We start from the raw sequence: 21576 nt of genomic DNA, 5'->3' as shown, positions 1-21576 counted from the left end.
CATCTATGATAAAATTATAGACCCGGCAAACGAACAAAATCTGCAGGGGATCAAATACTGTATGTGAATTCTGTAACAGACCTGAAATAACCATCTCCATGTGAGCTGAAACCTTTCTATGGTTTCTAAATACATGTCTGTTTTGATCTCTAAACACAACCTAATAACAAGGTAGCCTCAGATTCAGAATCTGGCAGCACTGCCAGTATGCAAACTAGAAATTTCTTAAAGCAACCAGGCATCTAGTGTACGTGATCTGTGCTGCCCTGCTGAGAGAAACATGTATGTAACATGTACCACTGCCTTGAAAAAAAGCTAGTTGCTTGACAGTTGTGCAGTTAAGGCCCCGTTTGCACCTGAGTGACGCTGCAGCATTTTTGTGGTGCGTTTTTGGAGCGGCACCAGTCATTTGGAATGGGACACCCGCCACTCCAAAAAAATGCACCAAAGAAGCTCATGTACCAAATTTTGGCACTGAGCCAGGCGCGTTTGTCATTGCATATTTTTGTGCATTTTGTCACACGACAATCACAACAAAATTGCGCTGTGTTTGAGGTGCCGTTAAGAAATAATGGCACCGCAAGTGCATTGCAAGTTATGTTGCACTTCTGCCCACAATTTCAGTATGCTCAAGTGTGAACAGGGCCTCTGGGTTCTAACTTCACAGGCTAGATGCTTGTTTTAGGGCATTTAATCAGAAAGCACTGAAGCTGAAATCTGGGAGAAAACTGCATTTTCAGAATATACAAGTTTTCATTGGGATCATTGGGAAGTATGCCTATGGCAGGGGTAGGTAGTCTGTGAGAAGTGGAAATCCAACAGAACCGCATGAGAGATCAAAGATCACTGGGGTTCAGCGCCCCCCTTCTTTTTTGTTTTTAATAAATTAAAGTGTTACTAAACCCAGTAAAATCAGTCTGTTTATGTAGTAAAGCATGCTTGTTATACTCAGTGGGACCTAAGGGATCTATTCTATTCTCCGCATTGTGTAAAAAGACTGTTTGATCCTGGCTTTTCTGATCCTCCCCTCCTTTCACTATCCCCTGATAATTTCCTTATAACACAGAGTCCATGGAGTCAGGCTGCACATGCCCAGTTTGGTGTGTATTGCTAGAGAGGTATTTTTTTTTTTTATTGGGAGGATGCATGTGATCAGCAATGAGCAATTGGGGGGGGGCGCGCGCAACAGGGGATCAACTCCGGTAAATGCTGACCTCACACCCTTTCAGATTTCGAGAGTTGGCATGGAAGGGACACGATCTACCCCTCACTTGCGTGCGATTGATGGGTACCTGACCCAAGTTCTATGGTCTCCCCTACTATGGACAGCTATGACCTTCCAGACCAGAATGGTCACACACTTCCTGGTCCCTTTAATTCTTTTACATGTTTATCAGTGTAGAATATATGGTTGTGTTTATAAAAGGTAAATCTGTTTTCTAACATATTGGGTTGTTCTACTGAACTGCAAGTTATGTGCGCCTTTTTAGCTACAAATAGATTTTCTTTACAGTAGAGTACTTATTGGTCGTATTATACAGAACTGTTTTTAATATATATATAATTCAACAAACCAGGGGCACTGAAACATTCCCTAGTAAGAAAACTGCATTAGAAGCTGCTCCACGAAATTCACATGAACATTCAGAGCCATAAAACGTCACTTGATTGGGAGCGCTTAACCAAAATGAATAAATAACAAACACAAGCCCAAATAGTCAAATGAAAAAGTCAAGCTGTTCTAAGGCCTAGCTCACACGGGCATGCTTATGTGCCAGGGCCATATTTCGGCTGCACGGGATGCACAAGTGTTTCATGCAGCCATGTACAGGCAGTCCCATTCATGTCAATTTGGATGCAGCAGTTGCACAAACACAGCTGCTGCTCCTAGTTAGAGATTGGTGCAGATGCGTGTCTGCATTGAGGGACATGCAACCCAAACAGTTGTTGGATTGGGAGCAGCAGGTGTGTCAGTGCAACCACTGCGCCCCTATTGACATGAATGGGACTGCCTACACACGGATGCACGGAACATCTGTTCATCCTGTGCAGGCAAAGCAAAATCCTCACACGGGGTCCATGTGAATGAGGCCAAATTGTAATGTAATTGTCACCTACAGTATAGGAGATTACTAACTACTAAGCTCTTTAAAAAACAAAAAAAAAAACACTGGAGCAAGGAAATATAAATCTTAATGTTTCTTACCTGTTGCAGTGCCGATTTGAAAATGCTGTTGACTGTAGCAGCCACTTTTGGTTTTAACCTTTATTATTTGAATTAACTTGAGAAAAGCAATAAAGATGCTGATTAGTGCCATGTGTGATATCTCAACTTTCCTTTGCTTCAGTGTTAATGTGTTTCCCCTTGTATTCCTAACAGTCCTCTTACTAGTTTTAACCAGTCATATCAGCCTGTTTATTTGGTTCCTTTGCCATAAAACAAACATTTACAAGGCATGGGGATGTAGGAGTTAGCAGATGAGCCTTCCCGGCTCCCCCTGACATTCTGCACATAATTTGGCTGGGCTAGACAGGTGCTTTTGCTTGGGATCTAGGGTTATGTACAGACTAGCAGCAGTCATGGGATCATACATTTTTGTCTGTATTCCGATATTGTCATCTGAGTGGATTTCCAGGGAATATGCTCTGCATTGCAAAATATCATTATGTTTATGTATCCCAGTTTAGTTGCAATTTCAAAACACTTTTTCACCTTGAAGTATAGGGCCTCATGGACACTGGACATTTTTGCAGCTGCTTCTAGGAGTGTCTGGTGTTTTTTCTTCCTGCCTCTAAACTCCCCTGCGTGTTATCCTAGGTGTATATGTGCACATTAGAGCTGCACGATTCTGGCCAAAATGAGAATCACGATTTTTTTTACTTAGGATAAAAAGATCACGATTCTCTCACGATTCTCGCAACATTTTTTCTTTAGGAGAGAGAGTGATTGAGAGGTTCATTGAGAGCCTCTCCTCTCCTCTTAGGTGTCCCCCTTTTCTTTTACGTGACCCCCCCTTTTCCCTCTCAAGTATCCCCCTATTATCCATTCAGGTACCTCTACTTATCTCAGGCGTCCCCCTTTTCCCCGCTCTCTCTCTAGTGATCTCCCTCTCCCTGTCAGGTGCCCCCAATCCCAGGATGCCACCCCCTCTATATATGGTGTCCCCCTTGCACTCTCTCAGGTGTCCCCCCCCCCCCGTCTCTTCCTCTGTCATTCCTCTGTCATGTATCCCCCCCTCTGTCAGGTGTCACCTCACCTGCTTCTGGATCTTGCTGTCCTGTCACCACCCAGTGTATTGTGGCCCCAGTGGGACACACCTGGCACAGAATGCAGAGCACCCCAGGCAGAGAGACCCCCATCCGGGGGATCTGGGCGGTGCCGGTCAGGGCTCCAGTCTCGGGGGGAGGGGGGGCGCGCTGTACGGCCTGCTCCTGCATTCCGCCATGTTTCCCGCTGACGTCACACGCAACGTCCCCTACCTACCAACACCGGGGGCGGAACTGTCACTCTGACATACTTACTGACCAATCACATTCTTCTGCTGAGTGATGTCAGCACGCTGGCTCCGACGGCTTCCCCTCCGCTCTAACACAGGGACAGCATTGATCAGTGTGCAGCAGTGCAGCACGTGCTTTTCAGCTCGATCGTCAGAATCGCACAAATCCGGAGTTGCGATCGTGGCGGGCGGAGAATCGCGATTCTCCGCGATTAATCGTGCAGCACTAGCGCACATAGACTTGTGTCAGGAGCCTTTTAGTTGCAGGAAAAAAAAACCTCACTGCCGGTGTGTCCAGGAGCAGCAGAGTTTTGGCAGAAAAAAAAAAAACACTGGACGCTGCTAAATTACTATGTATGTTTAGAGCTTGAGTGTTCATTTAAGTGGCCAGAATAAATATACTAATCTGGCCAATTAAATGAATTAACACCCAAACTCTTGACGCTTGTAAATGCACCTAAAAGCTTGTAAACGCTTTAGACCATTTTACAAGAGTCAGGCCAAAACGTTTGAGTTTCCAAAAAGTCCTGTGTGCATGAGGCCTTATATCCTTCATGCATTCAAAAGGCATTGTACAGCTAGCAATGGAGACCTGGGTCTGACTGTCAAAAGCCAAAAGTCTTTTCCTGGTCCTCCTGACTGTGTCATGTGATAGTCTAAACCCAGTGTATTAAGTATTTTTGCAGCATACGCCTGTTGTAATCCCACATATTGTGACAGTGGTGGTAATGCCTTAAGATAATTGCTTCAGTTTCCTTTGTCATTGCCGATGAGACCACATAAAGAGTGCAGATTGGAATCGATTCGTAATTCTCCTATGTTTCAGTGAATTCTATTAAAACACAATAGGGACCCAGCATGTGTGGCATGTGCTTTGTTTTCACTAGATCTGTATAGTCTGCCAGTGTAAAAACACTGGTCAAATTCTTATATCAATTTGGGTCCTATAACACCATAAGAATTATTATGGCCCTAGTTTGGCCGATGGATAGGTAACCTTCACTAATATTTTGTATTTTCAGATAGAAATTAGTCCATACAAATTAAGGAGTGTGCGGTTAAACTGTGATGTAACAGAGTGACTACTACAGAATTAACCAAGAAATATATAAATGCATGCCTCACCAAGTTCTTTATAAATGTGATCTATAGAATACTGGCACTAGTTTAGATTTAAAACCAGCATAGGTTTATTGTCTTGCTAGTCTTTTACAAACAAACAATAATAATTACAACATATTGAACAGGCAGGGCCTGATAAAGTGCCTGTGCACTGTGTAATGTCCTGCCCTGTTATCTTCTACTTGCTGTTATTTACATGAGAAGCCAGCATCTTTGCATGGACAGTTCATACGATGATAAACCCTGTATAGATCCATATTAATCCTAGTTGCAGAGATGAACAGTTTGCAGCCCTACAGCTGTTTTGCCACCATACTTTGTCAGCCATCCCTGCTTCAGTGTAAAACATTTGAAAATCTGAAGTTGTATACTGCAGATGAAAACGCTGTATGCCCTTGGAGAAAACTGTAGTAGCTAATGTAATTTGCACTACATCCTGGACATTGTTGCCATTGCTGGCCTGCTTTAGGAAACTTTCTCTCTTTTTAGACTTTGTATCTTTCCAGAGTACTTATGAAAATTAATTTCTCAACCCATTTAATGCACCCTCTTATGAATTCAGTATAATTTGAATCCAAATAATTCCACTTAAAAATATTTCAGTGAGCTTAATTCAATTACATTTTTCGAAGGTGCTTTCATAAATGCTTGGCTAGTCATTGCTAAGACATTCAGTGCAATTTTATAAATGGGTGACCAGAGAGGACCTGATGTACACAGTAGCTTTTCATGTAAATTACTTCAAAAATGTATGTATGAAGCACTCTCAGAATATGATGAGCAGCTCAAATACATCAGATTGGGCTTATTTACACATAGCTCACTTGCTCCTCAGTCTTTCCAGCTTCATTTTCAGTGAGTAATAAGGTGTCAAGCAAAATGGCAGAGGACTCAAGCTGTGAGTTACGTAATCTTAGTGGACTTTGATACATGACTGGGTTCATCCCATTTTTCATTCCATGTTTCATGATGAGCTTTGAATTTTCAGCCACAGAGTTCCGGAATGATATCCGACTAGAGCAGTTCCGTAGGATTTTTACTGAGTGCATACCCCGGAAATTACATGTGATGTAGCGCCCAAAGGCATCTCTGAAAGTCTTGTTAAATAGAGTGTAAACTAATGGGTTGACCCCGGAAGAAATATACCCAACCCAGACAAATATTTCCATTAGCATCTTGATAACATCGGGGTCACAGTCATTTGGGTCACAGAGGACTGAGGCCACATTGGTAATGAAAAAAGGACACCACATAAAAACAAACAAGAAAAAGACTATGCCCAAGACCTTAGAAGCTCTTTGTTCATTTGTAATGGTCTGCATGGACTTCTTACCCACACTGGATAGCCTTCGTATGGGAAATTCATCACTGTTGATATGCAATGGCCGGTCACGTCTTGGACCATCTAACATAGCAACTTTCTCAGGTGAAGAACCGGGAGTAATATCTCTCTGAAAGACCGTGGACACTGTGGACCAGGTTAGGCGCTGAGGGGGTTTGTTCTTGATTAGATATGCTTTTTTCCTCAGTAAGTGAATGGTCAGGAAGTAAATTACTACCATAATTGCAAATGGGATAAAAAATGCTGCCATTGATCCATAAATAATGAAGTACTTGAAGTGCTCAGTCCGAACAAGACATGTGGTGTTTGAGTTGAAGATGGTGTCAGGGTTAAGGAGACCTTTGATTGGGATAGGCACAGCAATGCCTGAAAGAAAACAAAGATCATTTTACTTTTCAAGTAAACTTTAATCATCTTTAAGTGCTGCACCAAAGGGGATCATTTCGCCTTATATCATGCACATTCATGTTTTTATGTATTCAAGCCTACAAGATATTGGTTTCTTTTTTGTGTGGGTTTTTTTTCTTTTTCCTTCAGCAGTGAATTGTGTATCACAACAACTGCAACATTATAACCGTAAAACACATGGTTTTGTTGCCAGTTAGTTGCATCTTTCTGAAAATTTGATTTCCTGTTCTGCCGTACAGCTGCCGCTTACTGATTACCAAAGCTTTATCATGCAAGACCCAAGTAATCTGATCATTACGCACTGTAAGCTATTTCAGGCCAGAATAAATTAAAGGAAAGTGTTTCTGATCCCGTTCTGTAGGGAAGCATGAGTATAGTTTTTCAGGATGTCCCAGTTATGCAGGGCACCTCCACAGCTGCAGGATTCAGAGAGGATCAGCAGGTTGTCATAGCTTCTCTAACTAGCAGAGGCTGTTGCCAGTTAGTCTACTTGCCTGGGATTAGGAGCGGAGGTTGTTCCTTGTATGACATTTGTATAACCTCGGGTTGTGCATACTATAGAAAACCTTTTCATAAAGTAGCAAATAATTCATCTGTGTGTATAACTCACATTATCTAACTCCTGGTATTGTTACCTTTTTATGATCTTTTTTTTTTTTTTTTTTAAACTGGTCCGTGCAAAAAGCTGTTTACAAATAAAGCAAGCTCTGTTTTATGCCTGTAGGGTAGATTGAGTAGTAGTAACTTAAGCCAGGTCTCTTGCTAAAGCACAGGGGGATTGAAAGCTTTATTTATTAAAACATACATGTTACTGAATAACACTTATGGATAAGTATTATTCAAAGCAGGCCAGCAATGGCAGCCCCTGTACTTTTCCCATGATAGGTTTTCTCTAAATGTTTGCTTTTAAGGGTAGCTTTTTAGTACATTTTGTTTAGGAGATACATTCAAAACAACAGTGTAAGGCCCCTTTCACACGATCGGACCGTTCAGGTCCGCCTGTCAGTTTTGACGGCGGACCTGAACGGGTGCTCCATGTTAGGCTATGGAGCGACGGATATCAGCGGAGACATGTCCGCTGACATCTGACCCCGTCCGATCCGCTAAAAGCAGACGGATGGCCCTACGTCCAGATCCGTCGCTATCGGATCGGGTGAGATCTGACAAAAACGGACATGCTGTTCGTTTTCATCTGATCCCTCCATAGGTAGCAGCGGGGCCTGACAAGCCCCTCCCCTCTCAGTGAGCAGAGAGGGACCTGTCATCCGCCGGCTAAGCGGAGATCAACGGACTGATGATCTGCTGAGCTGGCGGACCGAGGCGGGCTCCGTGGAAACGGAGTCCACCTCGTGTGAATGAGGCCTAATAGAAAATAGGGCTCTTTCACATGGATGGACTCCATCTGCAGATCCACCGACTCAGTGGGGGATCACTCCACTGATCCCCACTGAACAGTGGAATTGTGAAATTGCAGCAAAATTGCAGGACTTTGAAGTTGCGGTAGTGTGAAAGGGGCCTAAACCCGGCTATCCATAGAAGAAAGTGGGCTGTGTCCGTTCTGCATAAGCAGAGCGGACACAGCCCACTTTCCTCTATGGATAGCCGGGTTTAGGCCCCTTTCACACTACCGCAACTTCAAAGTCCTGCAATTTTGCTGCAATTTCACAGCTAAGATTTTTACGCGATCTCAGGGTATGCCTGTGTATACTTGAGGTCTATGGACCTCAACTCGCATCAAAGTCGGACCAAAGTAGTACAGAGACTAGTTTGAAGTCAGTGCAACTTAAAGTTGCACAGATATGAATGGTACTCATTGAAGATCAAGGGGTACGGCTTGTCATGCGACTTTGCAGTCCCAAGTTGCAGGACAAGTCACACAAGTGTGAAAGGGGCCTAAATCGGACCGCCTGTCTAACATACGACTCATCTGATCCGCCAGACAGATGGGGAACAGATCCTCCATCTGTCCGATTTTTACCGAATGGGATCAAATGTCGTCAGGTGTCAACGGACAAGTCCGTTAACATCTGCTGCTCCATGAAGGGCAATGGATGGTCTGCTCAGGTCCGCCTAAAAAACTGACTGATAGACACACCTGATTGGTACGTCAATGTGAAAGTGGCCTAAATGTTTTTTGGTTTTTTTTGTATGCTAAAATCAACTGCAGTTTTGCATTCACTAAACTGTTGGTAAAAATACAAGTTTCTCATACAGCTCAGTAGTATTATGTAGGTACCTAAAGGTTGCAGTTGAATTGCATGAAACGCGTATGTTGGCGTGCTTAGTTTTTATACAGATACTGCACATTTCCAGTAAATTACACAATGTTATTTGGTTTATTTTTTTTCCTTAAGGCCTCATGCACATTGGAGGTTATAAAAATGCCAGTAGCGTTCGCTGTAGAATGCATTTGTTTTGCATTAGCGCTTTTTTAGGGTTTTGCCACATTTGCGTTTTGTAGCAAAACTACTCCCACAAAAGCTTGAGGCTCAAAACGCATATAAACGCTTGATCGCCATGTTTTTCAGTTTTAGAATGTTTTTACAGCTAAAAAACTCTTCAAATGCAGTAAGTAGTTCTGGGTTTTTTTTCCAGCCTGAAAACGTCCCTGCCACGATGTCTGTGTGCCATGGACATACAGGATAACATGCTGGGGAGTTTACTGGCTGTAGAGAAAAAAAAAGCCTGATGCCCAATACAGCAGCTGTACTGGTCCTTGTGATCATCCTCTCCAACACAGAATGTCGTGGGAAATTCAAAATGTTTTAGCTGTCACAGAAACGGGAGATAAATGGAGGAACCTTTTTGTGACACTAAGAGGAGATAGTTCTTTGCTTTAAATAGATCTCATCTTACTTCCTGCTGAGTCGCTGTGACAGGAAGTGAAGGGAAATCTCTTGCATGATCTGCAAATTGATAGGCCTTTGCTGTTGCTAAGCAATTTTAGATGCCTAGGCACAGACAGATGGAAGGACGGACGGAGGTTCTATAACCTGTCATAGCATAGAGTAATTGAAAATACCAGTTTCTTGTGTATTTTACTTCATTAAAGCAGTAAGAAGACTGAGACATTAGTTCTACTTACATGCTGATATCAACCACACCACTGCAATTTTTATAAGCGTTTTTGCTCTGGTGTTGTATTGACTGGCTTGGATAGGTTTTTTGATGGCAATGTACCGGTCCAAAGATATGGCGCAAAGGTGTATAATTGATGCTGTGGAAAACAGGACATCTAAAAATAGCCAAATGGCACACAGGCACTGCGGTAGAGGCCAGACAGGTTCTGAAATAGACAGATAACAGACATTTTTGTCAAAAGACACTAATCCGTATAATAAATTCCTTGCTGGTGACTAAGTAAAAATAAAATATATATAAGGTCTAAGTACTTGCCTGTATAAAAGGCAGTTTAACATTACAGTTAAAGCGAAACTCCAGCCAAAGATCATCAAATAAAAAAAAATACTTCATTCAAAATATAAAACCAGCTTTTGCTGCAATATTCACCTTCAATCCAGAGATTCTCCCCCCATCCCACTGCATTTTTTTTCCCCCTACTGCTAGATGTCTTCAATCTGATGGCCAGCATCGTTCAATCCACTTCTGGACCCACTCCAGCCTGTGACTGGACAGTAAAAGGAGAACCAAAACTGTGATGAGCTTGTCTGTCACTTTGTTCTCTCCTCCTATCAGCATCCTTCTTGTCCACACATAAACTGATTGGCTCCCTGTGTTGCTTCTTTTCACACACTCCAACCTTGCTATGCAGGGGCTGCATTAGGGTGATTGCCAGGTCAGATTTGGGTATATGCACCCCTTGCAGATCTGGCTAGAGTTCAGCTTTATCATAATGTTTTTTTAAGGCGTTTAGTAAAACTTGATAGATTTCACTAAACTGAAATTCACATTTTACACCATCTGTACATGAGAAGATTGGTCAGTAACTGGTTAATAGACACTAATCTCAGCTATAGCTGGTAGTCTAGAGATATGACTCATTGCCTTTAAATCTCCCACCATTGCTACTACAGTTATATTTTGCTGTAAGCATATTGGGGCGGTCTAGTTCTGTTGTGTTTTTTTTTTCCACAGATTTAAAGGTTTTGTTTTCATTAACATAACTTCTGCGTGAAGCCTCAAGTTGCTAGACTTTGATCACTGGGCTGCATATTGGTTCCAGCAATTATATTACTGTCAAACTTAGATTAAACCTCACAACCCTATGAGTTTTGTATGCAGCACTAGGAACAAAATTGCAACTTTAAGGTTTCTCACATATATTTACTTTTATTCCCTTTATTGAATTCTTGCCTATAGTGATGTGCCTGTGGAATGCAACATTTACAATGATTAGCTATTAGCTGATTAGGTATTGTTCAAAGACGTACAGAAAAGTCAGACTTTAAAGCAGAGTTCCATATAAAGAAAAAAATCTTAAAAGTCAGCAGCTACAAATGCTACAGCTGCTGAGTTTTAATAATCGGACACTTACCTGTCCCAGTGTCCAGCGATGCGGGGGAATGAAGCCTCGCTCGTCTCCTCCTCCTGTCTGCGGCGTTGCCATTGTCACTGTGGGCGCCCAGCTGCGCGCTGTGACTGGCCGGGCAATCATCTGGAACCTGTGACGTGTCCCAGATTGCCAAGAGGGAGAGAGGTGAACTTCCAGTGCCCCGGGAGGAAGTGGGAGCTGGAAACCTCTAAAAAGAGGGTTCCCCCCCCCAAAAAAAAATTACATGCCAAATGTGGCATGTCAGGGGGTCACCTCACCTTAAAGCGGAAGTTCCATTTTTAGGTGGAACTCCGCTTTAATATGTCTGTCTTAAAAAAAAAAAAAGGACTGGATCAACATTCTGCCAGTTCAGCAGGGGCTGGCCTAATTTCAATCCATGTATGGCCACTGTGGTTGTACAGCAGTTCATCTACAGATTGAAGTCTATACAGCTGCCCTGTCTGATTTTCCCCCTCAATCAGCACTGCAGGCTATAGCCTACAAAGCTGATCAGTGTATGCTGATGGCAGGAAAGTCTCCCTGCTGTCCAGAATACAAAAGCTCAGTGGGAAGGATTCCCCCAGCCACATTGTGTGTAAATGGAGAAATTGAGAGAGTTTTTTTTTTTTTGTCCAACCTGCTAGTTGAATGGAAAAAAAAAACGGACTCGTCTATGGGCTGCCCTAGAAGTGTAAAAATGGAATTCTCAAGTTACATTGGTGCAGCCACTAAAACTGATACAGTATATCCATCCAGATGAAACGCCTCAAACTGGGCCCTAGAAAGAATAATAAAAATCATACATAATTTGTATATGGCGATGAAAAATGTACTTGATGACAAGTCGGAGAGTTTGAAGATTACATAACTCAGATGGAAAAATTCTTGCCATTTATTTTCTTACTAAAAATGCCGCTCAATAGTAACTGGCATGCTTAACCACTTCACGCTAATCGCCGTACCTGTACGTCGGTACTTTGTCGCTAAATACCGTTGTTATGGCAGCAGCTAGCTGCCATAACCCCAGGATTTTCGGGAACGGCGTGCATTTCTCTTTAGGATAAAGGTGGTCTTTGCAGCAGATTCACTGCAAGATCACTTTTATCGGTGGCAGGAGAGGTGGACGTCTCCACTGCTTACCAGAGACTATCGTGTCCACTCCCCTCACTGCCTAGATGGCCCCCGCTCGGCTCCATAAAATTGGAGGGCAGAAGCGACGTCAAACGTCACTTCCACCCAATGCTCTTAAAGGAGACATTTTTATTTATTTTTTTAAATTGCATTAGATCTCATATTTAAGAGGTCCTGTCATACTTTTTTCTATTACAAGGGATTTTTACTTTTTAAAAAGCTAGTGTCGAAATAAAAAAAAAAATATTAAAATAAATACGAAAAAATACATTTTAAAGCGCCCTGTCCCAACAAGCTCGCGCGTAGAAGCGAACGCATACGTGAGTAGCGCCCGCATATGAAAACAGTGTTCAAACCACACATGTGAGGTATCGCCGCGATCGTTAGAGTGAGAGAAATAATTCTAGCCCTAGAACTCCTCTGTAACTCAAAACGGGTAACCTGTAGAAATTTTTAAACGTCGCATATGGAGATTTTTAAGGGTAAAGGTTTGTCGCCATTCCACGAGCAGGCGCAATTTTGACATGTTGAGTATCAATTTACTCAGCATAACATTATCTTTCACAATATAAAAAAAAAATTGGGCTAACTTTACTGTTACTTTACTGTTTTACTGTTACACCTTTTTTTAATTAAAAAATAAAACAGTATTTTTTCCAAAAAAAAGTGCGCTTGTAAGACCGCTGCGCAAATACGGTGGTACAAAGTATTTTAACGACCGCCATTTTATTCTCTAGTGTAGGGATATGCAATTAGCGGACCTCCAGCTGTTGCAGAACTACAAGTCCCATAATGCATAGCAAGAATCTGACAGCCACAAGCATGACACGCAGAGGCATGATGGGACGTGTAATTTTGAAACAGCTGGAGGTCCGCTAATTGCATATCTCTGCTTTAAGGTGTTTGGGGGTTCTAAGTAATTTTCTAGCAAAAAAAAAAAAAAAGATTTTAACTTGTAAACACCGAGTCTAGAAAATAGGCCCGGTCCTTAAGTGGTTAAAGTGTATCTGAACCCAAGAACCGATATGAAATATAATGCAGTTTACCAATCATTAGTTGTGGTGGCTGCATATTTTATTTCTGTATTTGTTTATTTTATCTTTTTATTTTTACTTGGTAATTCCACCAGTGATGTTTGTAATGTTAGAATTTATACACTTTTTAAAACGTGAAGAAATTACATGGTAAACAAGCAGTTACTATACAAACAGACTTTTTATACCACGTGTCAAATACAAGGCCCACAGGCCAAATAAAAAATTGTAACAGAAAGCAAAAAGGGAAACTTTTTCCTTTTATATAGTAAAAAACACTATATGTGATACTTTTTTCCTATATATAGTTTGATTTGTATCCCGCACAATTTGTCCCCGTCTAAACAATTTTCTAGCCAGATTTTTTGTTTTAGATATAAATAAATAAACTATACATATAAATGTAAACATCTATAAATTATAAATGTAAATATATATCGAAAGTACACTAATTTTATGTGTGTGTGTGTGTAGATAGATAGATGTAGAGATAGATCTGTCTGTCTGTCTGCCTACCTACACACACACACACACACACACACACACACACAAAAAAATTATTAGGCAACTGAGTATTTTGACCAAATCATCATTTCTATGCATATTGTCCAACTTCAATCTGTATAAACTTGAATGCTTATTGGATTTAAGCATATAAGGTAATGTGTATTTGTGTAATAAGGGAGGGTATGGCCTAAGGAGATCAACACTCTATATCAAGGTGTGCATAATTAGACAGCTTCTTCTCAGGCAAATTGGGCCAAAAAAGAGATTTAATTGACTCTGAAAAGTCAAAAATTTGAAAGTCTTTCAGAGGGATTCAGCACTCTTGAATTTGCTAAGATATTGGGGCGTGATCACAGAACCATCAAACATTTTGTTGCAAATAGTCAACAGGGTCACAAACGTGTTGAGAAAAAGACGCAAATTAACTGCCAAAGATTTGAGAAAAATCAAATGTGAGGCTACCAGGAACCCATTATCCTTCAGTGCTGTCATATTCCAGAACTGCAACCTACCTGGAATGCCCAGAAGTACAAGGTGTTCAGTGCTCAGAGACATGGCATGGTAGGCTGAAACCCAACCACCACTGAACAAGACATATAAGTTGAAAGTCAAGACTAGGCCAAGAAGTATCTGAGGGCAGATCTTTCAAAGGTTTTATGGACTGATGAGATGGGAGTGACTCTCGATGGACCAGATGGATGGGCCTGTGGCTGGATCAGTAATGGCTAAGGATGAGCTCCGGCGTGTTCGCATGCTGCACATGCCGAGCCCGCCAGGAAGTCGGCACGGCGCAGCGCTAATCACAGGCAGTGAGACATTTCCCGATCTCTGCAGCCACGCATTGGGAAATGTCTCACTGCTTGTGATTAGCGCTGCGCCGTACCGACTTCCTGGCGGGCTCGGCATGTGCAGCATGCAAACACGCCGGAGCTCATCCTTAGTAATGGCACAAAGCTCCACATCGACTCAGACGCTAGCAATGTGGAGGTGGGGCACTGGTATGGGCCGGTGCTAATAAAGATGTGCTAGTTAGACCTTTTTGGGTTGAAGACTGACTCAAAATCAACTCCCAAACCTACTGCAGTTTTTAGAAGACCCTTTCTTCAAGCAGTGGTACAGGAAAAAGTCTACCTTTCAAGAAGTCCATGATATTTATGCAGAACAGTGCTCCAGCGCATGCATTGAAGCGCTCCCCTGTGTGGCTGGCCAGTAAAGGCCTCAAAGATGAAAGAATGACATGGCCCCCTTCCTTACCTGACCTAAATCTTATTGGGAACTCGTGGGCCCTTCCTACATGGGAGATTTATGGTGAAGAAAAACCGTACACCTCTCTGAACAGTATCTGGGAGGCTGTGGTTGCTGCTGCACAAAAAGTTGTTAGTCCACAGTTCTCCATGAATGGAAGTCTTATGACTGTTATTGAAAAGAAGTATGGCTATATTGGTCACTGATTTTTTTTTTTTTTTTTTATTTAATTTTTGTAATGTCAGAAATGTTTTTATTTGTAAATTTTGATTTGTGTGTTTATTATTCTCACTTTAACAGATGAAAATAAACAAGTGACATGGGAACATTTTTGTTTTTCATTTAGTTGCGTAATAATTGTGCACACATAGATATTTTCCTAAGAAAGCCAAAACCTCACATTTTTACTTTTTTTAAATATTCAGGTTTGAGGTTTATTAATATTTCGGATTGGCCGAGAGCACTGTAGTTGTTCGATAATGAAGTTGATCCTCAAAACTACAACTTGCCTAATAATTGTGCACACAGTGTATATATAAAAAAAAATATGTAGCTCTTCGCATGCCTTTTAAATTGTTCTATCCTGTCATCTCTTATGGTTGTATTGGGTGCCAGTTTTCGCTTTTAGATATCCATACACTATCCATATGGTGTGTGATAGATATAGATATATATAGATATATAGATATCTATATAGATATATTAGAAAACAACTTTCTATATATAAAAAAAATGTAGCTCTTTGCATGCCTCCATTGTCCAACCTGTAATCGTCACCTATTTTTGTATTGGGTACCAGTAACACTGTGTACTATTGGTGCTAACAGCTGATGACCTAACTGTACTTAAAGCATGGACCGCACCAGTGTCTACTACTGGGGTTCCAAGAAGAGCACCTCTATCTTCCTTCCTTTCTAAGTTCCTCACTTAAAGTTGTTAACATCAATCAAAAGGCCAGTGGATCTGTGCATTTTGCCTTTTGATCTTCACTGTCTAATGATGACACAATCACAGGCGTCTGCTCTATAAACCAGGACATTTGTAGATATACTGTTAGAATAACAGGTGCCCTGACCGGCCCTTTAACTGCAGTGGCTGTGAAAGAGGCCTCGAGGCTGCCATTGCTGATGTCCTTCTAAAAATGCCAGTTGCCTCAGAGTATTACCAATCCTCTGATTTTCATTGCATTTTCTGCTACTGACCTGGGTCACTTGTGCAGCAAATGACGTCAAAGATCAGCATGACAACCAGACTTTTTTCAGCAAAAAATCAGCAATGGCAACCTCCGGGGTTTCTCTAAGCCTAGGTTTCCTCTGAGAACCTAATGTGTAGCCATGCTTTAGGGTATAGCCCTTACAGTCCTATGTTCTCTTTTACCCACTGTTCCAATTTATTTGTAGACTGTTTAATGTATGGTTTATAGACTGTTTCTCCCCTCTGGTAATATTTAGATTTTTTTTATTTTCTGTTTGTTTGGCTCTAAATTATGTGCATAATATAATGGAGACAGAATAAGCTGCAGGGCCTGAACAATTTGAAATAGAGTTGGCATATAGTATAAGAGCCTTCACAAAGCCTCCATAAATAATAGGAGGTAGGAGGCAACTCTTGCCTTAGAAACCTAAGCTGCAGAGGAATAAAATGTTGAGGATAACAAACCTGGCACTTGTGCTTTTTATAGCATTGAGCTAATGACACTTCTATTGATTTAAGATATGCCTGATAGAATAACAGTAGTTTGTTCGTGGGTTCTCTTTAATTGTAGCTGCAATTTTTCCATCTTAGAATGAGGGATGCTTCCTTTGTGCATTTTCCTAAGCTGTGCACAGCTTTATCATTGAGGGCGAGCAGGACTTTTACTGAGAATGAAAACATCCCATATAGGAACATAAATATTTTTCATTGTATTGGATAATACATCATCTGGATTACTTTTATCTTTGGGAATAACCATTTTACCACACAGATTTTTATATTTTCCTCTAACCATTTTGGATTTATTTTAAAGACGTAAGCTCACAGATGCTCTCTTCCCATTTAAATTGTGGCTTTGTGTAAAGCATTAGCACATTTTGTTAATTTCAGATCCTAAATACCGTGGAATAAGTGTGCACAGCAGTATGCAGTGGCAAAAGGGGCTACAGAGTTCCAGCACCTTGTTCTCGGCATGTGTATATAAACTCGCATGAGATTTGTATATGGAGTGCTATACTATTTTCTCAGTTCTGTCCTTACCCACACGGCACATGAAGATTTATAGTGGAATAGTATAAATAAAGTCTGATATTGCAGCACTTTTTTTTTTTAAGCACTTTTGAAGTCTTGAGTAGACTTCAGCATTGTATAAGTTGGCTGTGAACATTTATTTTAAGACACCAGGGATTGCTAAATGTTTTATCATGAGCAGTGGTCACTGCTTCTTTAGTCTTTAGCACATTTTGATAAAAAAATGTATAATTCTGTACAAATTATAATTTTGTTTCCTTTTAAGATGACCTATTTCAGAGTCAGTAATTGCCTGAAGTACTTCAAGCATTAATGTATTTTATTTGTAAAAAAAATCTACGTAAAATTATCTGAAAATGTTATTTTTTTTCTTACTGTGAACATTTTTTTTTTTTTTACATTGAATTTTGGGGACATCGCCTCCAAAAATTAAGTTTACTAAACACCTTCGAGGTCGGTCGCTACAGGAACAGTGGTGTTCTTCTTTACGTAGGTGTTTTTATGCTGCAGCGTTGTCTATTGAATATTTTTCTTGTATTCTACCATGAATCTTTTTTGCTCATCTTTTTTTTTTTCTATCGTATCAGTGTTGTTCTGAAATAATTGATTGCCATTGTTCAGGTGTTTCAAAATGATGCAATTCCCTATTAGAATTAATGTTCTAACCGAGCCATGTGGTGACCCAAAACATTGGCTTTGGGAATCCTTTAAGAGTCCTATACCTCTCCTTGTGGTGCGCTTTATACTATGTACACTTTAATAGTTTTCAACATCTGAGACTGGGTTATGATGGCTAGAGTGAGTGTACATTTGTGTTCACTGATTACTTTCTAACTGTTCAGTTATTTCCATTACCTGGGTTGCTTTGTTTTTTTATCATACCATTAATTGTGCTGTTTATTTGCCTGTAACAAGGATGTACAAACTCCATTATGACCAACTTGGAAAGATATATCAGTGATAGTGGTTAAGGGTGAGCTGAAGCAATTGATCATTTTTCCCACAATTTGTGTTCTCTCTAGTCTAAAGCATAAACGAAATCTTGAAATCAGGACATTATTTTGTATCTTGACCCATAGCAGCAGCCTTATTTTGCTAGATGTAAGTAGCATAATTATAGGGTACTTACTGAACATAATGGTGAGAAGTGCAATAGGCATCACAAATATCCCAACCAGCAGATCTGCCACAGCCAGTGACATAAGAAAGTAGTTAGTGGCGTTTTGTAATTTCTTCTCCAGTGATATTGCCAAGATTACAAGGATGTTGCCACCTATTGTAGGGATAATAACCATAAGTGTCAGAAGTGCCAGCCAGCACTTTGTTGATTCTGTCCCTGGCCCGGTGCTGTTTAGGAAACTACCATTGTTAGAAAAGTTAAGTTCTGGCATTTTGTGCCAGAGAGAAAAGTCGGGAGGTCCTCCAGATAAATGGTGATATGTCAAAACAGCTTCTTCCATGTCTCTTCTACCATTTCATCTAGGCAAGCTATGTCATTGCCATGCTTCCATAAATTGTATCCACCAATTTTTATATTCCAAAAATAACCATACTGTTCCTGACATCTGTGTTAAGCCTTGGTTGAGTATGAGACCCCAGAACCCTTAAAGATATTAAAGTGAGTATATGAGATTTTTGTTAAAAACCCTCTTTACAGCTATCCATTGGTTGATATTCCACTTGGGTCCTTTAATCCCCAGCCTTCAGTATCCTTTCATGTTCCACAGAAAGACTGACTTTATTTTGTTTGTGGGAGGTGTTTCTTTAACCCTTCCTTTGCCAGAGATGTTGCCAAGATGGTCTAATCTGTGTCCAAATTTGTATTTCCTTCTTGAGTCCATCTAGACAAGACAGAAAAAAATGTTAGTTTATCTCGTTAATATTTAAAATACCCATGGTACTTTGTTTTTAATATCTCTTAAATACCATGCTCTGTCCTAGTAATGAGGCAGAAGAGGGATTTGCTTTATTTAAACCCATCTGTTTTGATCAAGCTTGCCGATATAGCTGTCTGACTTATCCCCCCTCCCCCCTTTTCAGAATGGATATTATCTGCGGGTAACCTATCCTTGCTTAAAGCTTTAACTGAATTTTTGTGGCAGGGTACAATTTTCAAGGTTGCTTTGTGACTGAGCTGCTCCATCCATACATATCTTACACCTTGAGGCTGTTTTTTAAAAAAAAAAACTCATTCATGTACATTTGTTTGATTGTATAGTGTTTAAGTGTTAGATTGTATAGTGTTTTATTTAAGCCTGGGTATGCCCAATAGGCTTTGTTTTTTTATTTACATCTTTTAAATTCAATAAAGAATTTTAAGGAACAAAAAAATATTCATTCATGTACAGAGGAAGTAGAAAAAATAGCTTTTTAAATGATTGGATAATTGAAGTTTTATCTTCACTCAGCTCTTTTTAATTAGCCTATCTGAAGGACTACAGAATACCTTATACGACGTTCTAACATGATTGTTACATGTAAAGATACAATCTGCATTTTAACAATTTTCTTTTCAATTTAAATTTTAGATGACAGTACGTACAAATGTATGGTAGATTTTCTGGGGCTACTAAATCTAGGCTCCTCTTGGAAGTTGACATGTTTTGTGTTTTTTTTTTTTTTTTTTTAAGTTTCCTTTCTGGTTAATTAAGCTCTGCATAGTCTTTGTTCTGAGCTCACTACTTATATTGCACAGACAGTGCAAAGATATCGATCTGTTGTCCAGAGGATTCCGAACGCCAAACCTATGCATGCAGTTATGTTTTTGGCTACATATTTGTTCCATTTCCCTAATCCATTATTGTGAGGAGTGCTGCTAAACAATGAAATGGAGACATGGATATAAGGGGTGATTGGGCAAGTGTAATTGGCTTTCCTTATTTTTAAAAGATCACTTGTCCTAGCACATTCTGTACATTTTAGTTAACTTCGTAACATACATGTATGTGTGAAAATACAAGTTATCTGTCCTCTATATACTGGAGGGGTTGCTGTCAGTTTTGTACAGCTAGTACTCTAAGCACATGTCTGATTTCATACTCACCAGAACTGTACAGCTGTGAGAACTTTCTGTGGTGTGATTGTTAGTTTCTTCTCATGCTTTTTTGTTTGCTCCCTCTTCTCAAAGTTTGAGTAGTCACATGTCACTTTTCTTCTATGCAGAGGGTTGATTGCACATGTATGTGCCCCCAGGGACTCATGGTCGACCTTTTGTTAACGCCGGCGTGCGTCTAGTGTATGTACTCCTGAATTGATTCACTCGGTCTCCTCAAGAGAATCTAGTGGAGGTTGAGAGCTGGAGGTCAGCCAGAAGCCAGGCTTCTCTTGATTTCTTCTTAAACCCCCCCCCCCCTTCTTCTTTCTTTCCCTGTAGTCCCTCCCACCCAATCCAGCTGCATCCTTGGGGGCTTCACTACCAGTTAGACAACAGACCCCCAACCTCAACACAACAAGAGGAGGGAGATATTTGCCACATGAAATTCTAGCTAGAGAGAAGATTATTACAGCACCCATTCAGCTAATTAAAAACACACATGCTTGTGCCATTTTTACAAATACTTTTTTTTTCATTTTCTGCTCTCAAGTTTCTGTAGCTTTACCAACCCTCTCCATCTTCGTCTGTTTATATAAAAAATATATATATATATATATATTTATATCCATAGAATATTCTCGATTGTTGGCTCGCAGTATAGGAATTTGATTTCGGTTTAAGAAGTAGCAGTTTGCCCGTTATCTCTGTACTGGTTAATGTACACTGATGGTCAGTTCCTAGGAGTTATTAAGACGGAGTAGGGATTATAATATTACTGGGATCGGCACCTCTCAACCATATGAATCTGGCTGTGTCTGCACAGCCAAACAGAGCCTGGAGAATTTCACGTGCAGTTATTTTATACACAGAACAGGCAGCGCATATACCTCTCCAATGAGAATCAACTTTTCTCTTTTGGAGCTGCACAGGCACTTCCCACACATTAACCCCTTGGTGAACTTTGTAATCCCCATCAAAATGTAATTCTTGTTCTGGACATATCCCTGTTCATGCTTTATCCAATAGATAGGGAACTGACTTTTTTCTGGCACTCAGCCGTGCTATGATTACATTGGTGACCTGTATACATAGCACAGAGCTTTGTATAGTTCCCAAAAAGAAATATAGGAAAGTTCCTTTCTGGGGTTTGAGTGTACTCAGTGTAGCTCCATCTGATAAATCGCATACAGTTATGGTGTTTTGTCTTCCCGGGCTTACAAGATGACGTGCAATTATTCATGTATAGTAAAGAGGATGAACTGTGATTTATCAACGCTGGCTGAATACATTTTCATTTGGTACAGTTTAGCAGTTTACATTTACTTTTTTGTAATAACAGAGTAGTTTTCTTTTGTTGTTTTTAAAGTTGATCTAACCAACTGGATTTAGTTTTTTCTTTTTTTTTTTTTTCTTTTTTCTTTTGTACTAATTTTCTGTTTGCTGATCCTCCTGCACCTTTTTTCAGCCACTTCCTGTTTACGTGCATGCACTCCAGTATTTGCACATCATTGCTCTAGATCAGGAGTCTCAAACTGGCG

General features: G+C 40.4%; 2 protein-coding genes across 3 annotated transcripts in view; one reads left to right on the top strand and one right to left on the bottom strand.

The window, feature by feature from the left end:
• PSMD1 (proteasome 26S subunit, non-ATPase 1) overlaps window positions 1–21576 on the top strand; it is a 139198-nt gene that overhangs the window by 65331 nt on the left and 52291 nt on the right. The gene's annotated exons all lie outside the window — the stretch shown is intronic.
• HTR2B (5-hydroxytryptamine receptor 2B) lies at window positions 4664–20342 on the bottom strand. 2 transcript variants are annotated; one of them, XM_073626516.1, is made up of 4 exons: window positions 20048–20342; window positions 18134–18845; window positions 9455–9655; window positions 4664–6327 (listed from the first exon to the last, which is right to left on the bottom strand). In XM_073626516.1, exons 2-4 carry the CDS (start codon window positions 18462–18464, stop codon window positions 5429–5431), a joined length of 1431 nt encoding a protein of 476 aa, XP_073482617.1. In that variant the 5' UTR covers window positions 18465–18845; window positions 20048–20342; the 3' UTR covers window positions 4664–5428. The 2 variants fall into 2 exon arrangements, with proteins under 2 accessions (XP_073482617.1, XP_073482618.1); XM_073626517.1 differs by lacking the exon at window positions 9455–9655.

The sequence above is a fragment of the Aquarana catesbeiana genome, linkage group LG04, assembly GCF_042186555.1.
Source record: "Aquarana catesbeiana isolate 2022-GZ linkage group LG04, ASM4218655v1, whole genome shotgun sequence".
In the NCBI taxonomy this organism is placed as follows: domain Eukaryota; kingdom Metazoa; phylum Chordata; class Amphibia; order Anura; family Ranidae; genus Aquarana; species Aquarana catesbeiana.
The sequence above is the reverse complement of the archived record's forward strand: the minus strand, read 5'-3'. Positions and strand labels throughout refer to the sequence as shown.